This window comes from Leptonotus elevatus, chromosome 1 (genome assembly GCF_054856555.1).
Source record: "Leptonotus elevatus isolate MCC_2025b chromosome 1, RoL_Lele_1.0, whole genome shotgun sequence".
Taxonomy (NCBI): Eukaryota; Metazoa; Chordata; class Actinopteri; order Syngnathiformes; family Syngnathidae; genus Leptonotus; species Leptonotus elevatus.
In genome coordinates this window covers 11,657,501-11,681,914 of record NC_141239.1, presented here as the reverse complement: position 1 = coordinate 11,681,914, position 24,414 = coordinate 11,657,501, and the positions used below count along the sequence as shown (strand labels likewise).

Genomic DNA, 24,414 nt, shown 5'->3' with positions numbered 1-24,414 from the left:
TTCAATTTTGTAAATGTAATTAGAATAGTAATTGTGATCAACTTTAAATAGCAATCAAAATTGTCATTAATATTGTTTGAAATGTATATTGCGATAATTGAAACAGCAATTATTGTAACTGAAATAGTATTGTCATTGAAATAATTCAAATGGTCAGAAATTGAAAAAAATATCAGTTGTAATTGAATTAAAAACTTAAATTAAAATTGAAAAAGAACATGAAATTGTATTTTCAATGTACAAAGTATTACAATTAAATTACTATAAGATAAACAACTGAATTACTACACAAACCACCACCGCCACACATTTGTACTATACATTTGGCCTGTTGTCTTTTTATTGTGAATACCAATTGATAAGTATGTTTAAAATAATGCATTACAAAGAGCAGGCTACGAGTGTACTTTAAAAAAATAATCGTAACCACGTTGTAAAAAAAAGAAAAAGAAAACAGGCAGCACTTTCCACTTGGCTTTCAATCAACACATGTATTAGCCCTCAAATCAGTTTCATACAAATGAAGAGGCAAAAATGAAATGCAAGTGATTCCACTGTTCCTCCATTTCAAGTGAATGACATCACCAGTCATTCCGAACTCCGCAAGTTCACCTTGTGTGGAGTAAAGACAGGCTAACAGCATAGGGAGGGAATTTAAGTCATATTATTCAATTAAGCGTTGAAATACACAAAAGGAGGTTGGTTTGTTTGTGTTCTCATCCTATAGTACGACGATCACAAACGGCAACATGAAGAGATTTCCTTCCTTTTATAATGTACAACTAGCGGAATGGGAACATCACCCGTTGTTCCGCTCTTCCTGGAATACGTACACCCTCTCGCCCCGTTTTATAATATAACAATCAATACATAAATTAAAATACTCTACAAAAGAGAAAGACAAAACATACAGAGTTGTTGTTGATGCTGAGGCTGAGCGCAAACTGTTAACAATATTTACAAGAGCCATGTGCATGCTTAGCTTTGCTCACCTCGCCCCCAAGCCCCCCCAAAAATAATAAAATAAAAGTGGCGTCAGTTTTCAGTACTTGGAAAAAACATATGCAGAATGGAGACTAAGTCAATGCCACTTTTGTGCGACACAGAGTAGTGTGTGTACTGTCGAATAGTGAGTGAGTGCATACAAAGGCTGCCGTCCCATGTAAGTGTTGGGAGAGATTAGACTGGACAGGTTACGTCAACAAATCGACCCCCCCCCCCCCCCAAAACAAGTGCAACTAAAAATGACAGTGCCGCAGAACGCTTCCAATTTGCCATCATGTCACCAATTAGCACAACTCCCACTGTTACGGACCTCTTATATCGATCATTCCTATGTCAAGTAGGAACTAAGAAATATTTGTGTCAATAATGTGATACAATGTTTTGGGAGATTTTCTTTTTAAGTGAAAACAAAATTAGACTTTTAACTCATTCACTGCCATTGACGGATACAGACGTCAAAAATTCGTACTATTTCTATTAGTTAATTTTTTTTTTATACTTTTGTTAACGATTAATTACGATTACAAATTTTAATAGTTTAATTAAATGTTTTAATCGTAATTAATCGCATGACTTCAATAGTTAACACAAATAATCACACATTTTATATCTGTATTTCCCCCCAAAAATCTAGGTTTTTATACTCTTGTTAACAAAAGTGGAAACAATTTGAAACTAAGAAATAGTTCAAATGAATTTTTCACGTCTGTAGCCGTCAATGGCAGTGAATGAGTTAAGGAGGAAACTTCTGCTTATTAAGAAGTATAGCCAACATACAATAATTACTGGAATAATTCAGAGGATTTATAGACAATGTTATAACCGGGATTGTTTTTTCCCTACTTGACACTTTGGGACAAACTGACAATTGTTCCTGTGAACGCACATTGTATTTGACTGAATGCTATGTGGAAAATGAAGGAAACATTTTGGTAGTTGTGCTTATTTTGGCATACTGGAAAATTGGGAGGCTCGGCATCTTAACGTTTCAGAACTGTCAGAAAATAAACATGAAAGAAATGTCTGATCTGGCACTACGATGCTGACTTTTGGTGTAAATGAGTGTTTGTGGGGATTTGGGGCCCTATAGCAAGGCCTTTTCTGAGTAGGGGGCTTGCGGCAGCTCTGCGGAGTTCGGCGCCATCTGGCCAGAGGGGGCGCCGTAGTTGGGTAGCGCATGCGTGACGGCAGCGGGGCTCGTGCCGGGAAGGGGCCCGCCCGGGTAGGTGTGAGCGTCGGCCGGCGGCATGCCGCCTGGCGCGGCGTAGATGGCAGGATGAGCCATGTACATGTGGGCCTCACTGGGGAAAGGAACACAAGGTCACCTTCAAGTTGGAGCAAAACGGACGTGATAATGTATCAAAGCTGCATCAAAACTCACCCTTTTATTAAACACTTTCATTAAGTTGAAATATTGCTATTTTATTCAAAAATACTTCATTTTAAAAGGAACCCTAACCCTTCTTTTAATGTTTTTTGTTTTGTTTTAAAGTAGTTTAAAACATGTTTAATATATTCTTTTTTAGATATCTTATTTGTTATTTGCGTCGCAACGCATTCAGTGCGTAGTGACGTAGAATGACTGCTTGCTCTGCCGAGCAATGTGGAAGGGCAATAAAGAAAGCAAGGTAAGTAAGTCTCCGTAGCGTTCCTAAAGGGACGCTCAAAACTCTTGAATGACGAGAGTGCGGCATGTTGTTTCTTTAGGAACGCTACGGAGACTTACCACACCTTGCTTTCTTGATATACGTTCCACATTGCTCAGCAGAGCCAGCCGTCATTCTACGTCACTACGCACTGAATGCGTTGCGACGTCAATAACACTGGCGGCGTACGGCCAAATAACGTTTCTACACAATGTATTAAACTGGAAATGATTTTTGGAAATTTTATCTCATAGTTATGGTAGTGACAACCAAATAAATAATAGAGAGCAAACTTGTCAGGACAGCCGGGGTTCATTTTGGGGAAGATTAAAATATAAAAATGACAATAACAGTAACTCTTCCTTGTTAGACATTAACCCCCCAAAAAAAGATATCAAAAAAAGAATATATTAAACATGTTTTAAACTACTTTAAAACATTAAAAAAAAAGTCATATGTGTGCTATGTTTTTTCTTGTATTTGCCTCAACCTTTTTCGGTAATTTCCCACAATAATCACGCTATTTTAAAGCTATTTAATGTTGTGTTGTTGTTACCTCCTGCAACGAACGTCCATTGAGCAGGTCGGCTCGCAGGTCGGCTCGCCATCAGGTGCGACATATTTCCGTGTTTAACTCTTTGACCGCCATAAACGTTATAAAACGTTTAGCATAAACCTACGGAAGGGCGCCGAGGACGTTAAAAGACGTTCACTATGTTTTTTTTGGGGAAACTGGTGGAGGAAAGCCTTGGGCAGCTGTGCTGAAAGTATCAAGCAGATCTGGTTAGTATAATGACTCGTTTTGGCCCCTAGATGGCAGCGATGACTCTCTTTGCACAAGGTTGGATGGGCCGCCCACCGTGGGCGTCAGTAGAAGACGTGAGGCGGAGCTAGAGTGTTGAGGGGACAATGGCTGATGAAGCCACAATGGCAACCGGTTGCAAGCAGCTCACGCTTGAGCATTTTTTTCAAAGACGGAAAGCATCGATCAATACTAAAAAGCGCATTGATGTCGACGATGATGATGACTCCGAGCTTGACGCCAAAGTTGGAAGCCTTGACGCGACCGTTATGATCACGTAGTAAGCCTCACCGGCTAGCGCTGCTAACGCCGGAAAACGCGCACAACAACCGACCGGGTACTTCTGCACAAGCGGACATTCGATCGAGCGATGGAGAGTTGGCATCGACCAATGCAGATTGATGATGATGATGAAGGTGAATCCCGAGGTTGACGCCACAGTTGGACGCCACAGTTGGACGCGGCCTTTATTCTCACGTCATAAAGCATCACCAGCTAGCTCTGCTAACGCCGGAGCTGCACATGCGGACATTTTGTCGGACAATGAAGAGTACCCCGAGTCCAATGCATATTCATCGGAGGAGCGGGTACAGTCTGATCACGGAGAAGACACTGGTTCTGGACTACGATGCCACCATGAATGGAGTGGATAAGATGGATCAGAACATCTCTTACCACCCGGTGTAGCAACTGAAGGACATGAGGAAGCCAGACGTAACACCACCGTAACGAAACCGTAGCATGATCCTGATATTAGACTTGATGGCAACACACACTGCAGTATATACTTGCTATTCCCCGGAAAAAACGGCCTGCAAGAAAGTGGAGCACGCGAAGAGGCAATCTGTTGTGCAAATGCTGTTGCGTCTCCTTGCACGCAGGAGAGTGTTACAAAAAGAAAAACTGTCGTTGAAACATCCACATATTTGTAAATAGCACCACAGTTGCACACATTTGTAAATAGTTTGCCAAATTGTTGTCAAATTGTTACACTGTTGAATGTAAATAAACGTATTTTGCTATCAAAAAACACTTTTTCATTCTTGGTGGTAGTGTTTTATAGAAGTAAAGCACTATTTAGGTGTTTGTGGCATCATTCATGGACAAAAAGAAGTGTAAAATTCACTAGAATGCATGAAATAATATCGTTTCACTAAAAGCTTGATTTCTCCGTATTTGAGTCCAAAACAAGCGAAATCGGATGAAACTAACCATTTTCTATTGTTGATTACTAAAGAACGGAATAAGGTAGAAACAAACTTTTTTTTCTGATGAAAGATGAAAGTCCAATCTTTCCTTTGGTAGTACGTGTGTTTCCATAGTCCAAACAGAACATTTTCTGTGGACCTTGAAAGATCAGTCAAAATGCTTAAATCGGCTGGCACTGACGGCATCCCTTTTCTGAAAACGTCTGGCAGTCAAAGAGTTAAGTTCCCATTAGCTCCGCTCTGCCGTCCGTCAGCAATGAATGTCCGTGCGGAAACACGAAAAATTGGTTCCGGCTCTTGCAAATGTTTTTTTTTTAACTTACTTTTTAATTACTGCACAAAGTATTTTGATGTAAATATTAGGGGAAATTGATTCAAGTCGAGAAATTTGGGTTACATCGCGTGTATTTCATTTTGAAAATAACTTAAAATAAGTGGATAATATAAATAACAGGTTAGTATAGATTATTTATTTATTAAAGCTATATCAAACATTTGCTTTTTTATTTATTAAATTTTTAGACATGTAAAATCGATGAAAATGTTGCATAGTACCCTCTTTTTTTTGCCATACTAGAATGAAGTGCAATTCACATCCACAACAGAAGGTGGCAGTGCCGCTGTCATTGTCAGTGCCAAGGAGTATTAGCGCTTACAATAATTTTACAGACAAATATGTATAGTCGCGGCGTGCACAATATAAAATATTTTTGCTTTGGTTTAGAATTGAGAAGCACTGCATTAATCTGTTCCACGTTATTCCAATTTAACACTGCAATCAATTCATGCAGACACAAAAAAATGTGAACACTATTTATGCTACCATTGTGCCCCAGTGAGATTCAGAAATAAAAGTTGTAATTTTTCATCAAGGATAAAGAATATTTCAGTTCAAATATCTGTTTATACAGGGGGTTAGCATTTGCATTTTTTTGTAAACACTAAGTGGACTTTCCTAAGGCAACGCTGTGGTTATTTTCAATACAAAATGTGAAATTGTACTTGTTTTATGATTAGTTTGACAGTAAACTTCAAGTGGTAGTGGGCTCGTTTTTTTATTTTGGATGAATTCAGTCGCTATTTTCCCCTGAGTGTGAAGTGAAGGCTTTGCATTTTGAAAGACTTACAAGTCGTCGTAGATGAATTGCCCTTCTTATTGAAAATATGTCATGAAAATTGCTAGTTGCTGGGCAGACTTGACAGGTCTGAGTATATGTGATTGTGTTTGGAGGTCTCATCTGACCTGGGTGCGGGCGTCTGGCCTTGAAGCTGCTCCACAGGCACGTTGTAGCCCCCCGGCACGCCGCTGCCACTCATGCCGTAGGAACTTGACACGGGAGCGGCGGGGTACACCTGCGGCACAGCAAACGCACGTTAGGATTCCGACACTTTGACTGAGGGACTGACGATGATCGCACCTGCTGCTGTTGCGTGACGATGGCGGCGGGGGGCTGCTGCATGTAGTACTGCTGACTCTGCAGCTTGGCGTACATGGCGTACACGGGGTCTTCGTTCATGAGCTTGGCGTACAGCGACAGCGCTTCCATCACCTTCACGTTGAGCTCCGACAGTTCAGAGTGCTTCCTGGTCACGCGCGCACACAAATAATACACACGTCAACGTGAATGACTGATAACGACACGTAGTGAGTGTTTGATGATGGGAAGTACCGATCGATGTCTTCCAGTTTCTGGTCAATGAGAGGTCCCATTTGATTGCACGCTCCTGACATAGGCAAAAAAAGAATGTTATTCCACTTACATAAGCTACTACTACTTTTACAATGTGTTTATATATTTACTAGAAATATAATTTTGACTATTCTGGTAGAATACAGCATGCTGAACCTTGCATTAAAAAAAATCTGGCTACACTGACACCAAAGTAGCGAAACTCCGTCGTAAAGTGAAGAAATTAGATTTCAATTTTGATTACTATTTTAATTTCAGTTTAAAGTGTAATCGATTTTCAATGTGTATTTGCATTTCAAGTAAATGTAGATTTCAATTACAATTTTGTAAATTTCACTCAATTTTTTTAACCTTTTTAATTGTGATTGCAATTACTGTTTTACAAAATTGAATCATGTATATTTAATTACAATCAAATGACACATTTGCCATTATTTAAATTGAAATCAACATTTAAATTAGAATGAAAATTTCACTAAGTTTAATTTCAATGACAATTTCAGTCAATGAAGTATTAAAAATACTCTTAACATTGTCCACTTTTACAGTAATTTCTGGACTATAAGCCGCGCTAGCTAAATTTGAGGAATACTGGCGTTTGTTACACATATAAGCCGCACCTGACTGTAAGCCGCAGGTGTATGAATGTCACCTCACCGGGTTCCCGCTACTTTCTTTTCCATAATGAGGGCGCAAATTGTCTCGCTCTCGTTCTGTCTCTCCAACTGTATTTGGGCTCACTTTGTTTGTTTTGCTCTGCCTGACGCTCTTGCGCTTCCTTTATAGTGCGCCCCCTTGTGATGGATAAGCCGCACCTTTGTATTAGCCGCAGGGTCGAATGAAAGTGAAAAAAGTAGCGGCTTACAGACCAGAAATTGCTGTACACATTTGACATTAACATTAAAATTTCAAACAAAAGTAGATTTGAATTACAATCAAATGACACATTTGACATTTAAATTTCAGTATTTTTTTAAAAAAAATCTATTTAAATTTATATTAACATTTACATTTGAAATAAAATATCACTAAGTTTACTTTCAATGACATTAACATTGTCTCCTTGAAGTGATTTTAATTATTTGTCCCGTTTTAATGTGCAATAAACGTGCATACCAATAGAGCTTCATACAAGCATGCTAACTAATATATTACCCACTTTGCACTCATTGTACAAATGTTACTGCAGCATAATTAGACTACATTACTACTACTACCAACATGCACCTCTAAAATCGTCCATAAACAAATAATGGTACGCACAATTTTTGTTTTTTTATCCTTTTTCTGTACACATTACTATTGTTTGTACTTTGTTTCTTGTATTATATATAATATATTATTAACATATGTGGTGAAACTTTTCATTCTTGGACAACTTCAATTCCCTTCACTAGATTAATCAAGTATCGATGTATTACATATTTGAATTACTAGCCCCGTTTCAAACAACTCCTCCTCCTCGTCAACATATCGCTTACCTTCCAGTTGTAGCAACTCAACACTGTCTGACTGGTTGTCGGTGGGGTCCGCACTCTGAATCATCTGCAGCAGTTGATCCATTTTGTCCTGAAAGTAATTTTTTTACATAACCCCTTTGTTTATTGAAGCACGATGATACCTGGATAAATAAAGTAATCTTTTTTTTTTTTTTTACCTCATCGATAAAAACAGGCTCCTGTTCCGGCTCGATGGTCTCCACCTGAATGTCCTCGCTAAACTGCACCGTCTTTTTCTCTGTCTTCACTGTGGCAAGAGGAGAAACTGGTGCAAAACAAACTCTTTGTTACAGAAAGAAATACAGTAATCCCCCACTATACTGCTGCTCACCGTTATCGTGATCCCAAATTTTCTTCTTTACAATTATGTAATATGCGCCCTCACTAGTCTAAACAGGGTATTGTGATGAATGAATTAAGCAGCAATTATTTATCCATCTCAGGGCGCGGCCATTTTGCCACTTGCAGTTGCTCAGGGCTCACTCGCTTGCAAACGTCACATGACCAAACACAGAAAACAGGTGAGCCATGACAGTCGTTACCTGAGCTCTTAAGTCACTATGGTGTCATTTTCAGCTGACACTAAGTGCCTTGGCAAAATGGCCGCCCCCTTCGATGGATGAAGTTTAAAAATGACTTAAGAGGGGTATTTTAAGGCTTTATAAAATCAAGTGTTCATATGATCTCTATGTCATTGGTGGGTGTGAAACAACTGCAATGATGAACTGTATTCATTTAGGGATTACTGTGCTACTAATGTGTGTGTGTGTGTGTGTGTGTGTACGTACTCATCTCAGGTTCTGCTGTGAGATCCGCAGTGACAAAATTAGAGGGGAACAGGCCCACCCCCTGATACGTCTCCCCCTTCCACCAGTTGGGGTCGCTGAAATGAAGTCAAGAACGTATTTAGTCACATGACACCACATGCTGTTGCTGTTTTGTCTGTGTGTGTGCGTGCGTGCTGACCTGTCGTCCAGTATGGTGATGATCTCTCCCGACTTAAAAGTGAGCTCGTTGTCCTCGGCCGCCTCAAAGTCGTAGATGGCGCGCACCTTGCGTCCGTCCGACCTGTGCACGGTCATGAGTGCGGACGTGCTGGGGTAGAGGCCGGAGAAGGACGTCGGGTTCTGCTGCTTCTGCTCCTTCAGGGACAGCTCGATGGCTGCAGTTACAACAACAAAGACAGGAGAATATTTGCAGTCGCAACAAATAAGATTCTGGAAACACGTGGTTCACATAAAAAGACAAAAGAGAAAAACGTAATATGCTTCTTCAGTGGTTTCCACATATTTGAAATATACTTGGGTGGGTGGACGGGGGGTTTGTATTAGGGTTAGGGTTTGAGGGGAATTTTCAGACTAAATATGTTGATAACACATTACTCAATGACACCACATTTTTGGCACTTATTTTGTACTTAAAATAAAATTTAAATCATTTGTATAAATAAAATAAGGCTGCCATATTTAACGGTATATATCCAGTCATGCTCTATTTATTTATATATTTTTATTAATTTTTTTGCAAACTTCTTGGGTGGCGGCGAGTTTACTTGGGTGGCCCGCCCAAGTATTAACATGGTTTGGGAAGCACTGTTCTTCTTTACTTAAGCATCCTCAACTGTTGTACACAAATGGACTATATGCCACGGAGGAGGCGGGATTCCGGGGTTTCACCCATCAACTTTGTTTCCGTTTCCGGTTTGCGACGTGTGGGCCGCGTCCCAGTACTTGCGCTTCCGCCTTTGTGCCCCTCGGTTGCGCGTTCCCGTGGACGGGTGCGAGGCTGCGAGTGTATAATGTCTGTCTCAGTGTCCGAAGCATTTCAGATAGCCGAGACGCCCTCCCGCCGATGAGCGGGAGCGCGCGGTTGGGGGACGCAGGGGTGGGGGTGCGAGTGTTTGAATGCGGCCAGCAGTAGCCGGAAACGGCGCTGAAGTGTAAAACCCGAAAGTCGGAAGTCCGTGGCATCTATCCCATTTGTTGGGGAAAAAAGGAAAACATATTTAGACGGGCTACACAAATTAATGGGAGTGGTTTCTTTTCAAATGTGATGTTTTTTTTATATGGTAGAATAAATTAATTAGTAAAAATGTGCACAACTAAAGCTAGCTAATTTCCTGAACGTCATTAATTACAAGCTAAAAAAACGGTTTGATTTATTAAAGTAAATGAATAATATATTTACCTTCTATGACCTATTCTTATATATTTTATTAGTTTTCTCTTTACACCTGAAAAAAATTATTCACTCACTGAAAAATGGCAGATAAAATGCTTTTTACTTTTCACATTAAAAAGGTGCTTTGTGGAGTTAATCCCTTTTTTACCCGCGCCTGCGCCCTCTGGCAAAAAGTGTCCTTTCCAATGGCATCTGTGTCAAGCTCATGCATGGTGCGCCTCGGAGTATGTGATGGAATAAACTCTTCGTTTTCAGCTTCTATCCCAATTGTGTTGTACGCAAGCACTAAATGTCAAAACTCCACACTGAAGGGAAGATACAGGCTGATAGGCGCAGTCGCAGTTAAAAAGTCAGAGCTCTTTGTACTCATCTGGGCATTGGTGGAGCCTGCATGATGTAGAAAAATCTTGAACATTAACATTTTAAACTCCACAGTGCACCTTTAAATAATTTAAAAGTAAATTAATTCAAAGATCAGAAATGATTCAACTTACAATTAATTACTAGATGAAATATTTGTATTAACAATCCATTAGTGTTGCACAAGATACCGGTACCAGTACCGTACCTCGATGTTTTGGCGTCAAAAACGGCTCAGTATAATTTTTTCTTAGTACTGATACTTAAAAAAATAATAAAATACAAAACAGCCGGCCAACTCTGTTTTAAAGGCAGGTACACATACACGCATGACCGCCTGTGTACCGACATGTGGAAAACGCCTTAAGTAAGCGACACGCCTCTTTCAGCGTGTGTGCGAGAGGGCGCAGGAAGATGGTTTCACGCACGGAAGCGCTCGCTGGACGTGCGCTCCTCGTTGAGGAGCATGACGCGCTATTTAAGGCTCCACGGGAGCGCGCTAGCAGAGTGGAAGCCACGCGACGCATGTTTTCAATAAAAAAATAAAGAACACACGAGTGGGTTTTCAATTTTGAGTTTTAGAAACGTAAGAGCAAATGTTTTTCGCGGAGAAGCAGAAGAAAAAGCAGCAATCATTCCTGCAGTGGACTCAAGGTGGTCAAATTGGGAGCGAAATGGAGAAGGACAGAGACAAGCAATGTTACATTGAGTCATTGGAGTGCCAATGTGTTGCCAATATTTAAAACGGATGACATCAAATGCAATCAAATACAGTACTTCAAGAATATGGCATGCAATGTGAAAGCACATACAGATAAACATAAATATATACAGTATGTACATAAATTAACATGTATACATAGCAATATTTTGAATTATTAATAAATAAAAAACAATTTGAAGTTCTTTTGTCAGTTGTAATTTTGCTGATTTTGCTGATGTTTTAGAGTTTTGTCGAGGTACCGAATCAGTACCGGTATTTTATGCAGGTATAGTATCGAAGTCAAAATTTTGGTATCATGACAACACTACAATCAATACATTTGTTAATATATTTTATAATTAACATTTTTTTAATTTAACATTTCATTGTCTATTTGTAGCAAAAAAAATTGTAATTAATTTTAAATATAAGTTATTTAACAGATTTTTTTAAATGCATTTTTAATTCATTATTATTACTATTATACTTGTGTTTCACATACAAAGAAAATTGGCAGATAAAAAAAATCTTTGGACAAATTGAGATATAAATAGAAAAGAAATGAACATAAATAGTGCCTGCTGCTAGTACGTTTCGGCTGCGTTTTATTTAGCAACTGAGCAAGCTGTCTTTACTTGGATATTTTAGATGACTTAAATGACACCCGCATCCATGAGACTCTTGAATTTACCTTTGGCCAAGTCGTCTTCCTCTTTCTTGTTTGAGGACGTGGCGGGGTCTTTTGCCACCAAAGCGGGACTGGCTTTCGCCTGCTCTGCCGCCTGAAAGAGAAGGAAGTTCACACGCTCTGCTCGATCCAAAAGCAACAACCGGACGGCTTTCCGGGACGCGGTCCGACCTGGGAGCCCACCGCGGGGAACGTGACGCCTTGCTCGCGCAGATTCTTGATCATGGCAGAGATCAGGCTGAGTTGCGGGTCGCTGCGGAAATCCTCGGCCCACTCCACCATCAGCGCCTTCAGCTTCTCGCACACTTTCGGGTGACCCTTGGAGCAACAATCATCAAACTCGAGGCAATGCAATACTATCAAGTCAGAATATGCACTTGGAGATGATTGGATACCTTATTTAAGACGTTACTGACTTCACTGGCAAACTCTCGGGAGCACACCTCCAGGTGAAAGATCTTGCCGCAGTTTGACACGCATGCACCAAGAAGCTGCCAAGACATGCACACACGCATAATGACACGTTAATGACACTTAGTGTCAACAATACACGCTCAGCACACACAAATAATAGTTTGTGGTTTGTTGTTTTACATATCAGGTTTTTCCCCCCTGTAATTCTTTATGGGACAGTATTTTAGTGTTGCTCAGGAATGTTCTTTTTCCCACAGAGAAAGAAGCTTTTTATCTGAGGTGTGTGTGCTTACAGTGAGTGCCTGCATGGCCACGTGTGGATCCTTGTGATTCACTCGTCTCATTATAGAGCGCAGGCATTCTTTGGGCCTGCCAAGCAACAAAGATACATAAGACTACTATTTTAATAATCGATTCATCTGTCGACTATTTGCATCCTTATACTCAAAAACAGGACACTGTTTTAAATTGAGAGTGCAGATAATGTACAGACAAATTAATTAAGATTCAGTTACTGGTTTGGGCCTTAGCATGTAAAAAAAAAATAGGCAAAAATGTTGTTTTTCAAAGTAAAAGCAAATATTTGCAAATGTTTTATTTTGGTTCAACACAAAGATAGTTAATTTGCTTCCGTGAAGGGCTACAAAAATCTGAAAAGAGGGCCTGGAATTACAAGGATTTGGACAATTTTAAATTAAACAAGGTCTTTCAATGATTAATTACATCAACACTAATTATCAATTAATTAGATGATTGATAAATTGGGGATTGATTGTTGAACCTCTACATACATGCATGTAAGACTTTTGCAAGAGTATGCAAGTGTAGCAAAGAGTGTACTGACCCAGTACGCGACTGTCCTATCTTATCACAAATGTCCAAGATGAGGCCCCAATCCTCTGCCGTGTTCATCTCACTGGTTGCTTTCTCTATGGGGAGGAAACATGTGTACAAGGCAGTTGATTTAAAAATAAAACCATCAAATGGAGATGATTTGCTTTGCATACTAAAAGTTTGAGGACTGGTATTAGAATGTATTTCAAATCCAAACTACAAGTGTGCTTTTATTGGAAGTAGTCCCCCTGGAGTCGAACTCACTTTGCAAGCCTCGTCTGCCACACCTTCAAGCACTCCTGGAAGGATTCTAATGCACAACCGTAAAGTGTCGCCAAGATTCCCTTCTTCTTAGGCTTTGTCCACACGTAAGAGGGTATCTCACAAAACATCGATATTTTTCTATGATTTGGCTTATCATTTACACTGCATTAAAAAAAAAAAAGAGGTTGGGAAGCAGTGCCTTAGAGAGGGCAAGCTGTTTTTGTGAGTTTGTACATAAAGTGAAAATAGGGGAAGTTTATTTGAAGCTGTTTGGTGAATTTGTGAAAGCGAAGCGCTAATAGGTGGGGGGTTCACTGTATTTGCGTACACCTGCTCATGTTATGTATCAAAGTATCAAATGTGATGGTATGTTAATTAGGTGCTGATTTAAAATGATTTAGATGCATGGTCTGTTCCCTCGATTTTAAAATATTGACAAAATATATGTCTTCGAGAAATTTAAAATTTTGGTCTATCTTTTACATCTGTTTGGAGCTTTCTTTCTTGTAGGGAAATTGTGAAGAATAAACGGAGGTTCACAAACGCATTCCTTCTTTCCATCCTTGGGTGTATTTGCTGGAGCTTTGCAGTGGTGTTTTTAACGCCAACGTTCAAGCCTATAAATTCCATTAGAGCAGCTAAACATGGCCAAAGTGCATATGTTATTTTGCCACTTATACCTTTAAGGTTTTGAGACAATGCCTACAGTAACGCATCAACCTTTGTCCTTGCATACGAAAATGTTCAATGGCCGCTCGTTTGTTTGGTAGTCAACATTATTCAGCTTGATTGACACACATGCGCAGACGCGTTGCGCACTTCACTTATAGAACAAGAAAGCAAACTTTAAGTGTCTGCTAATTAACGATTTACCGGCAAAAAATGTTGGGGGGGAAATGCCTCGTTTGTAGTTTTTTTCTCTCTCCTTCTGTTGTTAAAAACATTCCCCGTTCGTCATCACGTAGGTGAATTGATGTGTCAGGGTTGCTACGCTAGCCAGCCAGCCGAGCTAACAGCGCTAACAACACACATTCACCGCGTGACTGACGTGTATCCCTACGCCATGTCAAACCACACGACCGCACACAATTTGAAGTTTACAAGTAGCAACTGTGCACTTGAGTCGCCTCACACAACAGCCGCCGGCCAGTCGAGGCACTAGCCAAACAATGTTAGCATGTAGCATCCTCCCGGTTGGGTTTCACTCACCAGCATCTTGGTCGAATGGGTTGGTCGCAAAGAGCGGCATCGCTGGAGCAACAAACGTCACCTTCCGCGGTTGTTGTTGTTCGTCCTTATTTGGAACTATACAAGTGCATAGTAGCGAGCGACCGCACGGTTGAAGGTGACAAAGCGTCGCCCGGCCGATTTTTCTACACAGTCACTCCTTCTCGCTGGACAGCAACACGCAAGGCATGCTGGGAAAGCGAGTCAAAGTCCACCTTGGGGGACTATCACAACACTCGATAATCACTCATTGATTTCACTAAACTCATTTGTCTAATTTTTTAAGAGTAGAAGTCTGCTAACGATGACGTAAACATATACCTTATGCCCGGTCCTTGTCATAAAAAAAGAGATGTCATTGTCACATGACGATAGCGATCACGTGACGTCGTCTCGTCGGATAATATAATGCGAGACAATTTTAAGCAGGCAAAAGAATAGTAATTCATAATTAATATTAGATATATGCGGATTGTGTGTGTCCTGACCTGTTTATTTTATTTGTATATTATTAACAGCGCTCCCTTTTCAATGAAATTGTGAAACCTGTTGGCCCTATTATTTAATGTATTTTTGTTTGCATATTATACATTCAGATGTTCCCTTTTCAATAAATAAGTTGGTATACATTAATTTTATTTTAATTAAATTAATTGGGTAACAGCCTTACAGCTGTACGTTTAATAGCATTAAAAAAGTCATTTTTAACTTAATATTAAAAACCAAAAAAAATTGGAAACAATGTGCTGGATAAAAATGGTTTATTTTCTTTTGCCTGTAAATTTTCAGTGATGTAGGTCATGGTTGTCTGCAATGATTGAATCTGGGCAATTGGATTCTTCTTGGTTGTCACTCTCTGGTTGGAAATAATTTTCTGAATGGTCAAGTGTTATATGTGCATGAAAAGAATGCTGATCTAATTACTCTTTTTTTTTTATGTCAGGCTGCTAATTTATTGGCATTGTGCTGAAATGTTTCACCACTATTTGTGATCATTTTGTGAGTTTGTTACTGAAGACAAAAGACTTACACCATCATAAAAACATTTTATTGTAATGAACGTTGTGAAGTATTATTTTAAAGAGTGCTGATTAAACTACAGTATTCCCTGAATAATACACAAATTGGAAAATATGAATTTGATATTAAAAGTGATTATGTATTTAATAAGCACCTGGCATATTAGACATGCTATATTTGGTATGTGGTGAAAGAATCATTTTGTAAAAAAACAAAACAACAACTACATATAACATTGCATATTGTGTATTTGTGCCTCACGCTTTAATTTCACATTGGCACTTAAAGGGAAAAACATCTTCCATTAAAACAGCAGCACAACTCACATAGAGCATTTCCTTTAAATGGCTGGATCCTGTTGTGGTGTCTCTGTTGTATATCTTTGGATTAGCGAAAGATTAATGACATGGTGAAATATGATTATTGAATAAGGATGCTGCACCAATGAACGAATTAGATGATACACATCTTCAAGTCCTTCACTCATCAGTACAGACTAAGTTGGGGCTGTGCACTGTATGTGTCCATGTGATGTCTTTTGTAGCACAAAAAGTGCATTTAAGTCTCTCCATGTGAAGCGCCACTTTAGCAACAAAGTCCTCTCCTTCTTTATCTTCATTGTTGTTGCATTTGTCTTGCAGACGCTTAATTGCTGCTCCTGCAGTCCACGTTGATGCTATGAAACCGTTGCCGATGCTGTGGAAAATGAGAAGAAGAAAAAAATCATAAAAAGTATGCATTTATATGATATCCAGAGTTTTATACGGTATATGCACTTTTTTACCAAAAAACATGTCTGTAATATAGTCAGCCTAAAATGAATGAAAATGCCATTAATCCATTACAGCCCCATCCAATACAACTGTTTCTGTTGCAAAAAAAAAAAAAAAAAAGTAACATTGGTTGATATAATTATTATTGTTATTGTATTATTATTAGTATTGTTGCTATTGATAATGATCATTCTTCACAGAGGATATATATAACTGTGAGTACTGTTATTTTATATATAATACATGTATTCACTGGTGTCAGCCCAAAACCTTGTACGTACCTTTAAAACGTTGCATCATCAAAGAGGGCAAGCCATTTTCAACACTTTAGATTGGTAAATAATTTGTAAATAAATAAATAAATAAATTAGGGTGACCAAATGTGTTCTCCTTTCGGAGGATCATTTTCTTACGTCCTATTTTGGGCGTCCGGGGTTTTTGTAAATTAATGAAAATGTCCGCTTGGCATTGCATAACTAATAGGAGGTGAAGCACGCTGTGTAACTGCGACTGGTACCACAATTTCAAGCCTGGGGCAAGTGTCCTCATTTTGGGGGAATGGGAATATGGTCACCCTAAAATAGATAACACCCTAATATAAAAGTAACTTGAATTGGCTGAAGTCTGTGCTCCTAAATTAAGGCCCCCCCAAAAAAAATGCCAGATTGACAGCTTGTATCAAAAAACGTGAATCAAATGAAATCAAGTTGCATTGATGTAATGTTATAGTAATGAATACATTTTTTTAACAGGTAACTTAATATATTGGAATCCCATTTTAAAGCAGACCTCCCAATCCCAACCCTGTCGAGATACTGACCACTGGCGGTCTGTTCGCAGATGAAGCCCAAGCGCTCGGTGCAGTAGAAATCGTTCCAGTTGCCGTTTTGGATGAGACCAGCGCAGTCCTCACCGTGTTCGTGGCCACGCGTCCAGTTATCAGGCTGGCCCGGATTCCATTTCCTTGGAGAGCCAACACATGGACAACATGGGTCACATGGTTTCGTTTTTGGATATTTCAAAGCGAGGGGAAGACGAACGAAGGCTCACTTAAAAACCGGTATGCTTCCATCCGCCCACTTCCACACGTTTTCTTCTTCCTTGTCAGTCAGGCCAAGCCAGAAGAAGCCTTTGCCTGTGACTGTGTTCTTCAAAAACACCTGAAAGAGGATCACGTCGTTTAGATTATACACGTTTTTTTTCTCCAAGTTATAACGCGTATTTCCCTTCACCTGCTCCTCATTGTTGTTGATAATGACCAAATGAGCTGCCATGTTGGAACAAAATGTGCTGGCCTCATCATAGTTGACCTTCACGGTGATAGCAGAGAAGTGATAGCAGCTGTCTCCAAACCTCCTAAACTCTGCTGGACAACCTAAAATTTAATCATTAAGGTTAATCAATTACTTGACAATCAATCAGTAGTAAGAAAAAAAACCCCTCTGTTATGCAAATGTTTTAGGTTATCTGAAGTTAATGTTTTTCTGATGACTTTTTACTTTTACCTGTAAGCTACTCCCTACATTTGAAAAGTTACCTTTTATTCTCTTCTTTGTCAAAACAGGCTTACCTTTTTAAAAACTAAAAGTATGACCGCAACATGTAACAAGACGTTAATGAAGAGAGAGTGAGACTGATGCAACCGATTCCGAGAAGCAAAATCGTCACCATCTATGTTCTTATTCAAGAGAATTGTTTCATGTTGTTGGCTGGAAGAATGATTCAGTGATTTATTATTTGTTTTATGCCTGCCTAAAACCCAACACATCGGCTCAATCTCCATCTAATCTGAAAAGACATGTAAAGTAATGTGCATTTTTCCTCCGTTAATATGAATTAGCTTAGCATTTTTGTGCTACTCAGTTTACAACATTAGCAAAGCTATGAAACATGATTTGATCGCGTAAAAGTCAAGCTAATGCTAGACAACCTACGACATACTGTATAAGATTGTTTTTCTTCCTCACCCGAGCACTTTTAAGTTAATCAGGGAAGCTAAAGTTGAGGTTTGTTTTTTTCTTGTGCCAACTTTTCAAAACAGGTATTGCGTATGATTGGCAGTACAAATTCACTTTTTTGTTTTGCTTTTACTTAAGTATAGGAGTTGAATCAGTACTTCAATTTCTACAATTTTTTCCCCCAAGTGTCTGTATTTACGTACATGTGAGTACTTTTGTATGGGCTGAAAATGGCCACCGCACATATGCAGTGCACTGTTCTAAAAATAGCAGCTTGGGTGATCTGAAATCGATTGCTTTTCCTACATTAGCCTACCCGGATGCTTGTCAAACAAACTGAATTTGAGTGGAGATAATTATAATTTATGTGTGTAAAACTGAATAAGAACATATAATGATTTTTTTTTTTTCACATTCCGATTTTATAATTCAGATTAAGTTCAGTGATTCAAAAATAAACAATACAAATGCATTTTATGTAATTCAAATGCATTTTTTTCAATGCATTTATTCAAGTTTAGCGATTCAAATTCTAAATTATTCTGATTCGGTTTCTGGTGGCACATATTTCATACATGCCACATTTGCAATCAATGTTCAATTGAGGAGCCTTAATATAGTGTACACGTATGTTTAATGATGCCAAAGTCAAACCAACCAGGAGCTGAAGTGGGGGCAGGCCGTGACATCTGAGCCTGCTTTGTCAATGCAGTTTGTGGTTCAGCTGGTTTGGGGGCCACTGTGGGTTTCACTGGCTTCAAAACAATCGGAGGCACAGGTGCAGGTAACCCGGGCAGCCCTGGAGGACCGGGAGGGCCGATGGGTCCAACAGACCCACGTGGTCCCTCTAAGCCAGCAGGTCCCGCAGCTCCTCTGAGACCCTGTGGTCCTTGTGGCCCTTGCACACCCGCTAGTCCATCTCTGCCCAGTAGACCTTGAGCTCCAGGCTCTCCTTTGTCTCCGGGGATTCCAGGTCGACCCCCAGGCCCTCTTGATCCTTTCGCCCCGGGAAGGCCTTTCGAGCCAGGTGTACCTTTTGGACCCGTTCCACCTTGTGGGCCAGGAGCACCTTTTTCCCCTTTAGATCCTGCCATACCTTGCACCCCCTTGTCTCCCTTTTCGCCCTTCTGGCCTGAATTGCCTATTGGGCCTTGGGGCCCTTTGTCTCCCTTGGGGCCCCTGGGACCTGGTGGACCTGAAAGACAATTAGAAGCAATGAGGAGGTCTGTGTTCAGTTGTATGGCTTCTGGTAAAACTACACAAATATCCTTATGGAAAATATTTGTTTCCCTCCTTATTTCATTCATAGCCACAGAGACTTTTTTGCGTACTAATGAAAATGTAGGTGTTGGGGTTTGGTTCGGGTAAGGTAGTGCTTAGGGTTGGGGTTTAGGGTAAAGGTTAGAGGTAAGGGTAATGGTTTTTGGTTCAGGGTTAGGAGTTAGTGAGTTTAGGGTTCGGTAAGGGTTTAAGGATGTAGTAAGGTTTTAATCTTTCAGGGTGAAGTAAGGGTTTAGTGTTTGTGTTTAGGGTTGGGATGAGGGTTCCAGGTTTAGAGTTTGGGGTTAGGGTTTGGGGTTTAAAGTTCAGGGAAAGACCAAAGGATTCAAGGTTAGAGGTTAGGGGTTTGAGAGAAGGTTTTAGGTTAGGAGTGAGATAGGGTTTATTTTTGTGATGTAAGTTTAGGGTTGGGGTTTGGCGTTCAGAGGCGACAGTTTAGGGCAGGGGTCAGCAACCTTTCCTGTCTTCAGAACCATTTTAGGCCAAATAAATAACCAACGATCTGTCTGGAGCCACAAAACATTTGAACATTGTGATGAATGAAACAGTGTGTTAGTGTTAGTCTGTATGTACTGAGAGCCCAAGAGCTAATTAGTGCTGCACAGAAAAATATGCAGCTTCCAATACGTAGAACTTAATTTTCTTCTTCTTTTCATTGTCTGTTTAGGATTTTTTCTCTCTCCATACATTTTTAGACTTTTCTGCCTTTCTGTCAAATTTCTGACATTTCTGGCACTTGTATGGACACAATATGGTAATTTTCTCTTCTCGCTTTTTAAAATATATTTTTCAAACATTTTTGCTGCCTTTTTTGCTATAAATTTTCTGACATTTTTGGCAATTTCGTGGACATTTTTAATGAAACATTTCTGCTTTTCTTCCTTTTTTTTTTTTTTTTTTTACATTTTATGGTGACTGGACACTTTTATTTTTTATTGTTTTCCTTAAACTTTTTGATTTTACCTTTCGTCTCTCTTTTTCTGACTTAAAAATTTGGACTTGAAATATTTTTTAATATTTAATTATTATTATTTTTAATTCAATCATTAATTAATTTAGATGATATTTTATCTAAAATCCATATACATATGTAAAACAAAAAAACAAAAACAAAAAATTCTACTATTTTTTTAGTAGCCACAGGAGAGGGACTAAAGAGCCACATGTGGGTCCAGAGCCGCAGGTTGCAGACCCCTGGTTTAGGTGTAGGATTTAGGAAAATAGTGTAGTCTTAATCGTCTACTTTCCCAGACTGGACACTCCTGCTGTACATTCCGGGTAAATTGAAGTTATTGACCAAAAATTTCACAAATGTATCAAAATTGATGATGAAGTATTATTTTTGCCCCGACACCATCTTCTTACCCTGCAGGATGGTGAAGTTGGTGATGAGCTGCGAGTGCTTGCTGTCCATCAGTTTCATCTCCTCCATCACTACAGACAGGCCGTTGACTTCTTTGTCCAGTCGAGCCACCAGCTCGTCCTGCTGGGCGCGCAGGTCTCTGCTCTCGGCCTTGGCCTCGCTGACGGTGTTGTTCAAGCCCAGGAGCACGTCAGATTGGCGCATTACCGTCTCGGCGCACGACCTCAGGCTGTTGAGGTCCGAGCTGATGGAGCCGAGCAGCTGCGTGGAGAAGCTCACATTGCCCGTCACGCGGTCCATGTTGCTCTCGTGCTTGTCCAGGCGCGTTTCCACCTGGTCGAACCTGGACGAGGTGGCGTTATCGTGGTCCCTCTGGTGGTCCATGAGTTCCCGCAGGGTCTGATCATGTCCCTCAGTGAGAACGGAGGTGTTCTGGATCTGGCTCGCTAGCGTGCTGAGCTGAGTACCCAAATCATCCAAGGCTTCGCTGTTGGAACGCGCCGATGCCGAGTTGTTTGCCGCCAAAATCTGAAGGTTCTGGACTTTCTCCTTCAGCCAGTTTGTGTCTGCACGGGTTTGTCTGGCAGTCTGTTGTAGAGTCTGATAGTCATTGTTGAGTTTTTGCACCGCCTGCCCCGCGTCTTCCACCGTCTTCTGCAGCGAGCTCAGCACATTGCGCTGCTGGGCCTGCGTGATGTTCAGCGCACTAATACTGACCTGAGCCTGGCCCTGCTCTTTGACCTGACCTTGGATCTCGGACTGGAGCCTGGCCGTGTCAGTCTGCAGGTCGCCGATCATGCCGCCGTAAGACGTCAATGTCCGGTTGACGCCGCGCAGCGAGGCGGCGTTGCCCTTCAGTAAACTCTGCAGCGAGACGTGGCTGTCCTGCGTGTCGTCGCCGGTAAGCTGAAGTTCACTCAGCACGTCTCTGTTCTGGGTCGACCTGACGGCGATGTCGTTCAGCTGGCTCTGCAAGGCCTCCAGATCCGACTTAAATGTCTTGATGCCGCTGGTGCTGTTAACTGACTTCTCACCCGTCTGATAGTCTGAAGAGGAAATGTAAAAAGGTGAAAATGAATTGAGCCTCTCCAAAGTCGCACGACATCACGCAAAACCTCAGATCAGTCAGCATTAGCTTTTTTTTGTGAACAGTCTCACCAACAAGGATTGTATCACATGTTCCGTGGCGGCTTTTCTTTCGCTAGGCATAATTCATAGGGCTCAATCTTAACTGCTGCATTAACCTTTAGAAAAATGACTCCAAAAACAGGACTACAAACAGTAATTCCCCATACATTTGCAGTACATTAGTCCCAAATTCATCTGTTTATATTTTTTGAAGCTATGTTCCGTTATCCGCTGAAAAAGTCATCTATTTGTGGCCCATTTATTATTTATGAAAGGATAAATGTAATGGAAAAATTAGGTAGCCTGTAGGCAAGATTACTGTAGTTAACGAAAACAAACAAAATAACAAAAACAAAAAATTCAAAAAACATTTTCACTAACAACATAAAATAAAAACAAAAACACTTTTTAATAAACAAAAACTAACTGAAACTACGTTTTACGTTTACAAAACGAACTAAAACTATAATTATAGCGAAAATGTAATTAGTTTCAGTCTTTGGTTATTAATTGAATACATGAGCCTTTGGAGTTTATTTTAAAAGTGATTTTAAGTATATTTACTTTTCAATATTAACCGAAATAAGGACGTTTGAAAGTGTGTCACACAGAAGTGACGTCAACTAGCAGCAGCCAATAGAAAAGCACCTTAATATGACATCACTCCTAGGCGACAATTTTGCATGCTTGACTTTTGGCTCCAATGGCTCGGCTTGAACTGCTTTTTCAACTCAGACAAAAAGCAATGCTTGGTAAGAAATGTGTTACTTTTTTTCATTTTACCATGGTGTTTATTAAAATATTGCACACAAGTAATACACATTAAAAAAAAATAAACCTAGTTAAAACTAACTAAATTTAAAAACTGAATGAAAATTCCAAAACTATAATAACCCTGCCAGTATGTCATTAAGTTTGGAATTAGATCAAAGTTTGAACAAATACCAGAGTCAATGTCCGAACGAGTGTGTGACGGCAAAACTCACCAAGTTTCTTTAAATCGGTTTCCACGGCGTTGATTTTACCGCCATAATTCTGCATTCCCTCTGTGACGCTGTCCATTCTCTGGACCACTGACATCAATGAAAATAAGTGGGCATTGTGAATTGACTTCATATGTGGATAAAAGGAGATGGCACAAGCACAGGAGCCATTCAGACAAGCTGTTCAACACTAGAGGGCACCACAGTACACGCAGCGTACAATAGTGCACTATATGTCTGTAGAAAAGTGATTTGCGTGCGTGGTAGCGGTGAGAGATCATCAGATGTGCCGTGTGAAATGATCCGTTCTCACAAAATCGGTCACACAATTCTCACATAATTTATTCCCTATAAATAATGTATATTTGCTCCTCTACCTATGCCAGCAATATATAGTGAGAGGCAGAATAATTAAATGTTCTTTCAGTTGATAGAAGAAGGTACAATTTACCCGTACATCTACCTGATGTAATTCGTACAACAGTAGGTTTGTGTTCAACGAAACAGGCCCATAATTCACATTTGGTAATTTAGTTTGTGACTGAGTTTAATAAATAGGATCAGCAGTTAACTCTCTGTGTGTTCACAATTGTGTCTATACAAACACATGGAAAAGTACAACCTATTTTTTTTTTCCACGTGTCACCATATACAACAACTCTGCATAAACTATTCTCACAAAAACCTTAAACATTTCTTGACAATAATATGTTATATGTGACCTCAATAGTCTAAACATGACACTCTGGTTAATACATTTGTGGAATAGGAGTTTTGCAGCAAAATCCATCTCAGAAGGCGGCCATTTTGCCACTTGCTATCGACTGAAGATGACATCACAGTTGCTGAGGGCTCTGGCAACGACGAATCAGAGCTCACCTGTTTTCTGAAACTGAGATGTGATTGGTTGTTACCTGAGACCTGAGCAATTGTGATGTCATTTTCACTTGACAGCAAGTGGCAAAATGGCCGCCTCCTGATATTGATTAAAAAACTGCTGGATTTTGCTGCTTAACTCATATTCCACTAATGCAATATTAACCCAAATGGCATATTTAGACTAGTGGGCCTGCTTACAACATACCATTGTAAAAAAGTGTGCGTGTGTTTGTGTGTTAGTGGGAAGGGGGGGGGGGGGGGGGTTCCCCCTAAGGAAACTTGTTTCTGAGAGTGCTCGTATATTTATTTGAGGAAATACAGCACGTGGATGAGCAAATAGACAACACAGAAGAAGCCATTAAACATCCACGCAAACCATTCCTGACACGGTGACACCCATGAGTCAAAGTGTGGTTCACGAGACAACAAATTACCACCCATCCATAAACTTTGCTCAGGCCTTGTTAAGCCATTGAAGTGGCTGCAGACTCATCTGGTCGGCATTAT

At 40.0% G+C, this 24,414-nt stretch overlaps 2 protein-coding genes across 4 annotated transcripts in view; both read right to left on the bottom strand.

Moving 5' to 3' along the window:
* Window positions 1-318: 318 nt before the first annotated feature.
* Window positions 319-14,861, bottom strand: stam (signal transducing adaptor molecule (SH3 domain and ITAM motif) 1). 3 transcript variants are annotated; one of them, XM_086074616.1, is made up of 14 exons: window positions 14,505-14,861; window positions 13,042-13,126; window positions 12,491-12,566; window positions 12,179-12,274; window positions 11,955-12,101; window positions 11,787-11,877; window positions 8,818-9,013; window positions 8,640-8,734; window positions 8,010-8,098; window positions 7,834-7,921; window positions 6,332-6,386; window positions 6,080-6,245; window positions 5,905-6,014; window positions 319-2,306 (listed from the first exon to the last, which is right to left on the bottom strand). In XM_086074616.1, the coding sequence occupies exons 1-14, from the start codon at window positions 14,542-14,544 to the stop codon at window positions 2,090-2,092; spliced, it is 1,551 nt and encodes a 516-aa protein (XP_085930742.1). In that variant the 5' UTR covers window positions 14,545-14,861; the 3' UTR covers window positions 319-2,089. The 3 variants fall into 3 exon arrangements, with proteins under 3 accessions (XP_085930742.1, XP_085930731.1, XP_085930752.1); XM_086074605.1 differs by having other exon boundaries at window positions 8,010-8,116; window positions 14,505-14,860; XM_086074626.1 differs by lacking the exons at window positions 12,491-12,566; window positions 13,042-13,126 and having other exon boundaries at window positions 8,010-8,116; window positions 14,505-14,860.
* A 687-nt stretch (window positions 14,862-15,548) lies between these two features.
* colec12 (collectin sub-family member 12) overlaps window positions 15,549-24,414 on the bottom strand; it is a 27,635-nt gene continuing 18,769 nt past the window's right edge. Inside the window, exons 4-10 of the mRNA XM_086074592.1 lie at window positions 23,032-23,118; window positions 20,920-21,963; window positions 18,932-19,468; window positions 17,548-17,690; window positions 17,366-17,475; window positions 17,136-17,278; window positions 15,549-16,238 (exon numbers count right to left, since the gene is read on the bottom strand). Of these exons, the coding sequence (XP_085930718.1) occupies window positions 16,219-16,238; window positions 17,136-17,278; window positions 17,366-17,475; window positions 17,548-17,690; window positions 18,932-19,468; window positions 20,920-21,963; window positions 23,032-23,118 (2,084 nt within the window). The 3' untranslated portion in view covers window positions 15,549-16,218. The remainder of the gene's footprint in view (window positions 16,239-17,135; window positions 17,279-17,365; window positions 17,476-17,547; window positions 17,691-18,931; window positions 19,469-20,919; window positions 21,964-23,031; window positions 23,119-24,414) is intronic.

Coding starts and splice junctions, on each gene's coding strand:
- stam (XM_086074605.1), bottom strand. CDS start 14,544: ATGCCGCTCTTTGCGACCAACCCATTCGACCAAGATGCTG. Junction 12,275..12,490: donor TGGCCATGCAGGCACTCACT/GTAAGCACACAC, acceptor ATGTCTTGGCAG/CTTCTTGGTGCATGCGTGTC. Junction 6,387..7,833: donor TGAGTTGCTACAACTGGAAG/GTAAGCGATATG, acceptor TGCCTATGTCAG/GAGCGTGCAATCAAATGGGA.